General features: G+C 43.5%; 1 protein-coding gene across 1 annotated transcript in view; it reads right to left on the reverse strand.

Annotated features, from left to right (window-relative positions):
• The window catches only part of TSPAN13 (tetraspanin 13), a 56356-nt gene extending 56035 nt beyond the window's left edge, over positions 1-321 (reverse strand). The window contains exon 1 of the mRNA XM_075587202.1: positions 105-321. Coding sequence (XP_075443317.1) covers positions 105-167 — 63 coding nt within the window. The 5' untranslated portion in view covers positions 168-321. The remainder of the gene's footprint in view (positions 1-104) is intronic.
• Between the last annotated feature and the right edge of the window lie 5679 nt (positions 322-6000).

Genomic DNA, 6000 nt, shown 5'->3' on the forward strand with positions numbered 1-6000 from the left:
TAAAATGCGTGAAACATCTGCAATAAAGACAGGTGATCCATGGCAGGCAGCATGGCTGCACACTGCGGGGAGAGAGATGGCAAGGAGGTTGCATCATTACTTACAATATACAGCAGGTTGAGGACGCATAAGGAGTTCTTGGAGCAGGTGAAACCACCGCAAACCATGCTGGCTGCTTTTAATCGGCTAGGAATGATGTCTTGCAGCAGGCAGGGATGGATCGATGTCAGGCGACACCGGGAGCAGGAAAAGGTTTGTGAAGCTGTGGGATGCGACAGCTGTGGCCACTGCCTCTCCACCTCTTTGCAAGGTGGAGATCCCGAGCAGAGGATGAGCGCCCTCTACCTGCAGTTTCTGCTTCCCTTAAAGCTCACTGCGTCCTTATATTATATTGGCTGTCTACTCTTTGTTCTTCTGTGCTCTTCAAAAGCAGAATTTACCTGTATTCCTTACATTTGTGCAAACATATTATCTTTATATCCTCATCCTCCCCACACATTACATGATCTTTTTTTAATTGTCTTTATACATTTTAAAGCTAAAAGGCCTATTCTTAGTCTGTTGATATCATTTATTTCTTCCCTGGATTATCCACTTTTTAAAATATTTTTGAGGTACAGTAGCTTGGTTTTCATTTGCTTTTTATTTTCATTATTATATGTGTTACTATATGGGACCACCAAATCACTTCCTTTTCTCACCATTGTTGCTTTTGCAACTAAATCAATTTCACAATTTCCCCAAATCTAGTATAAAAAAAATAAACAAGCAAATTTCCTCTGTATTGGTCTTGGATTTTTTTTGTATATTATAATAATAATAAATAATAGCATGTTCTTGTATAGCGCTGCTAGTTTTATGTAGAACTTTACAGAGACATTTTGCAGGCACAAGTCCCTGCCCCGTGGAGCTTACAATCTATGTTTTGGTGCTTGAGGCACAGGGAGATAGGGTGACTTGCCTCAGGTCACAAGGAGCCGACACTGGGAATTGAACCAGTATCCCCTGATTTAAACTCTCAATGCCAATCAGTGTCTTTACTCACTGAGCCGCTCCTTCTCCCTAATATTATTCACCCACAGCTTAATATTTCCCTAATATCCATTTTCTATTAGTTCTATATCAATGTAGCCAGGTTTCCCTTAGGTGTCAGCACCCCCTCACCTCGAGCGCGATTGCGGGTACCGCCGAGTCCCAGGGTGGCCCCGCGAGCCGATCGCAGGGGTGAGGGCGGGGGGGTTGCCGGGGACGCGTGCGGCCGGTTGCCAAGGCCGCGATCGTGTCACCGGGCTCCCGGCACTCTTGGAGCCGGGCGTTGAGGGTGCCGCCATTGAATAGTGACTCGCGCATGCGCAGTGATCGCGCATGCGCAGGTAGGGCCCCAGAGCCAGGGAGAAGTCGCGCGAGCGTGAGACTAGGCAGGGGAAGGTTGAGGCAGCCCCAGATAGCTTGCGCAGGCGCAGGACAGCACAGAGAAAGCCAGCGAAGCCCTAGCCTACCAGGGAAGGCTCTAGGTAGGGACTATGAGTCCCAGGAGCCTCTGCGCGCACCACGTGATGCCAGGGAGCCAATTGGGCTTAGGATCTCCAGGCAGGCAAAGAGATAAATTTTCGCGGGCTTGCAGCACGCTAGCAGTTGGAGCTGGGGAGCTGTGAGGGAAGGAAGGGTGCAGGGAGCGAGTGCAGCTCCTGCACTCAGATAGGTACCCACATCCCAGGTAGGCCCCAACTCCCCACCAGTTAGTGGGTAATTATAAGGGACGGCCCAAGATAGGGACGCTACCCTTAGTGTCAGTGTGCTGTCTTGTCAGGGTCACGGCTGTCAGAGCCGCTGAGGTCTGACAGGCAGGCACAGTGTTGTGCAGCATGTTGGCTGCAAGCATCCAGTGGGTCACAGCTTGTTGCTGCAGGCGCTGGGACCAGTTAGTTAATAGTGAGGCAGAGGGGACTCGGGTAGTACGGGAGGAGGTAGTGCGGGTGCAGGGGGGCAGGGACCCCTGCATAAGATAGGGCCCTAGGAGTTTTCCCCAACGGGAAAATAAGGGGGAGGGAGGAGGTTATAGAGCCGACAGGCAGTTATACAGAAAGTTTTTAAAATCAAAGCAGTTATCTATGCAATACTATAATTTTAAAGCAGCAGTCAGCTTGAAGAGATATATGCTTGTCCTTTCCAACACTGTTTTTTTTATTTTTACAATCTGATACTTTGTTCAGAAGATATAAGCGTTTGAACTATTGGATGTCCGAGAAGGTAACAAGGAGCTCTCCCCAGAGCTCATTGTAGTCTACAAATTGGTAACTAGAGGTTAAGAACACTAAAAAATAAAAATAAAAAAACAAGATATCCTCAGCGGGCTAGAAACTAACATGGTATGTATATATGAATTTATATCTTTATATAGCGCCCACAGTGTACTCTACAAAAAGACAATACAGTACAGGGAATTATATTACAATAAGTGCAACAAAGTCAGACAACAAGAAAGAAAATCACTGCCTAGGAGAACTTACACTCTAAATAAAAGTTAAACACATAAAGGCGTCTGGTGGGATTGTTGCTTTAATAGCTTAGCTGCACAGGGGTTCCCAAACTTTTTAACATTGTGCACCCCCTGCTAGATAATATTTGTTTTGCGAATCCCAAATTAATCAATCTTATTGCCTACTCATCAGAATATTGCCAATACATCAGTTTGACTGATCCCAGGCAGTATAGTATCCTGATCTTCTGGGGGGGGGGGGAGGGGGAACACACACCTAATAAGGCCCCAAACTGCACCTCAGTGTGTGCAGACAACATGTGTGTATTATTACCTATGATGTTACATCATCCTAGTCAATCACCTTGTCCTGTTGATGCCTTAATCGATTTAGGAGCATCGGGAAATGTAATTGATGGAATTTGGTGTTCCTGTACATAACGTTCATTATTAAAGAAGAACTGAGTTGAGGTGGTGGAGTTGATTTGTTGGCTCTCCATTAAAGCCTGGACCCATTTCTATGCAAACGATCCCACTCTTTCTGACCTCTCATTATCACTAGGAGTAAATTTATTTGGACGTAATCTAGGACCCTAATTGTCCTCTCATTCTTGAGTTGCATAATCCTGTTATTGACTGAACTACGAGAACCCTTGATTTCTCCTCTACCTTTTGTGTACAGAATTGCCGATCTGTTCCAATTTCCCCTGCGTATTGAACCTTTTTTTTCCAGTTCAAGATAAAGTGGTAGCAAGTTTGCTTCCTGATAAGTATTCTGACTTTCGCAGTGTATTTAACCAAAAGAACACTGAAGTTTTACGTCCGCATACAAAATATGACTGTCCGATTGACATGATACCTGGCATTTGTATTCCCTTTGGTCATATTTACCTACTGTCTGGTCCAGAAACCGAAGTATTATGACATATATATGTAACCCTTATTCCCCCCCTCCCCCACACCCAATCTCACATATGGTCTCCTAGGGAATATACTGCTCCGGCTACATGTCTTAGGGTGGTGCATACCTGCTGGCAACAGTGGGCCCTGAGACTCCCGCATGATGGTATAGGGGATTAACAGGACAGGCTTCTGGGGTGGTGTCCCAATCTTACTTACAGGTGCAGCGCCTCCATCTCGTGCAGCCCCCAGTTGTGTGGGGTGAAGTATCTGCAAAAGAACTCGTTCCCCTCCTTCCAATATACTTCACTCTCAGGCAGGAGGTGTAGGTAAATGTGCAGTGGCTCTTTATTTGATCTTCCTCTATTCAGCAGCACAGGTCACACAGCAGGCTGTCTCCCTTAGGATGTCCCTGAACCCAACTCCCAGCCAAGGGCACCGAGAGGGGTTCCAGCTCTTCCTCTATCCTATGGTAGGATAGGAGATATGGGTATACCTGCACTCCCCGGAGCGAGGCCTCAAGCCTGCCAGCGCCCTGACAGTTTGGTATGGGTACTCTTGCCCCTCTCACGGTAGAGACAGACTGACTAAATAGGAAGTGCTATGCAGTAAGTAACTCCAGCAGGCACCACCCCTGTGTCTCTAATTGGACACAGAGTCTGATGACAATGCCTTCACTGACTCACTGCACGAAGTAGGGGAAAACCATGATTGCTCTTGGAAAACCTGCCCTTATGCAGGTATTACTGCTAGGAGGGGGCAGACCTATAGCCAAAACCACACAGGGCTACATACATATATATAACACAAAAGCCTGACTCTGCAATCAACACTGTTAAATAAATGTAATCAACTGCCAAAAGAATCCCTGAAAGAAATTCCCAGGTTTGGCGGTGTTATGGGACATGCAATATAAATACACAAAGGAAAACAAACCCAAATAAAGCACTCAGATGTTTCAAAAGAATAAGGCAGATTTGTAATAAAGTTAATCGTAAGAAAATTTTAATTAAACACATCTACAAAAGACACCTCCTATAATAAACATGGACTGAAAATAAAGATACACAAAAAAGATCAATGGAAATCAGGGACAATAGAGCTATGAGCACATTGGGGACTTAGTACCCAATTAACTCAAGACCGGACAGTCATCTAAACATGTTGCTGATAGCAAAAAGCCTGAAAATATTCTTATGTGACAAATGAGAAATACTGTACCACTACTTAACCTATAGGTGAGTTATAGTACACTGACACCGCATGAGTCTAACACAGCACAACGTTAGGCATAATAAGATAGCCTGAAGGACTTCACATAATAAAGGTGTTAATTGCATCCACAAAATAGACTGATGCACAGAAAAAAAACAATACAAACATACTGAGTGTGCTCTGGAGTCAGACCAAATGAGTCCTGAAGTTAACTATTGAAACCCAGTGCAAAAGAAAGTGGTAATACTCAGCCTGATGAAATGCCGGTAAATGCGCAGTGTCAGAAAGCGATGCCAAAAGTTCTCATGGTGCAGAGTAGTGGTAAGTCCATAATATCATAACGTCCATTATGAGGAGAAAATGATTGCGTGTCGTCCACTCGACGCGTTTCATCACCAACGGACTTCTTCCCGGTGTGGTGAAGAATTACTGAACAGAAAGAGTTTTTAAACAAGGCGAGTGAGAGTAGCGTCACGTGGCGCCAAAAGTTTGAACCTATGGCTATGGGATACAATAGCACACACTACTGCTCTGCAAACTTATATAATTAGCCAACTGATCGTGTTTGTCTACAGCTGTAATATAATTGCTGAACTTCAACTCCGTGATGTTGTCATTACTCAGGGGCATTACGCATGCGTGAGAATTAAATCCAATCAACACCTGCATAGCGTTGATTTGAAACAGTGTTCCAAACTGAAAGTGTTGCACACAGTTGAATGAAAAAAGCATATGTTGAAAACATTGTGCCTCCAGATCCTATATAACATTATTTGAAAGTAGATCATAACGATTAAAGCACTACTTCATTGTCCATGTTGCATAGTTTGAGTTTGTGACCTCATCCACAACTGCCACACTATTAATCAGAATAAATTATGTCACGCATGCATGCATAATTCTACTGTATCTTTCCACAATATTACAGAATAGGCAAAACAGAATAAAAGGAAGTACAGATTATCCTTAATCCACATCACTAGGAATATATCAAAGTATTATTTTATAAGAACTTAGTTGTTATTATCAACTGGAGGACAAATGATCTTATATATACCAATAATGTACAGTTGTGTGAAAAAGAATGTACACCCTCTTTGAATTCTATGGTTTTACATATCAGGACATAATAACAATCATCTGTTCCTTAGCACATGGCTTCTCCATTTTGGCTTTATTTTTGTTAAATAAATCATGACACGGTGTAATATGTCGTGTTGTTGTTCATCTGAGGTTGTATTTACCTAATTTTAAGACCTGCTAAGGAACAGATGATTGTTATTATGTCCTGATATGTAAAACCATAGAATTCAAAGAATTTCAGGGAAAAATGTAGAAGATAAATGGGCAGTCTTTAAAACATTGTTAGAAAAGCACACTTATCAATGTATACCCTTGGGTAATAA

Source organism: Ascaphus truei, chromosome 2, assembly GCF_040206685.1.
Source record: "Ascaphus truei isolate aAscTru1 chromosome 2, aAscTru1.hap1, whole genome shotgun sequence".
Classification (NCBI taxonomy): Eukaryota; Metazoa; Chordata; class Amphibia; order Anura; family Ascaphidae; genus Ascaphus; species Ascaphus truei.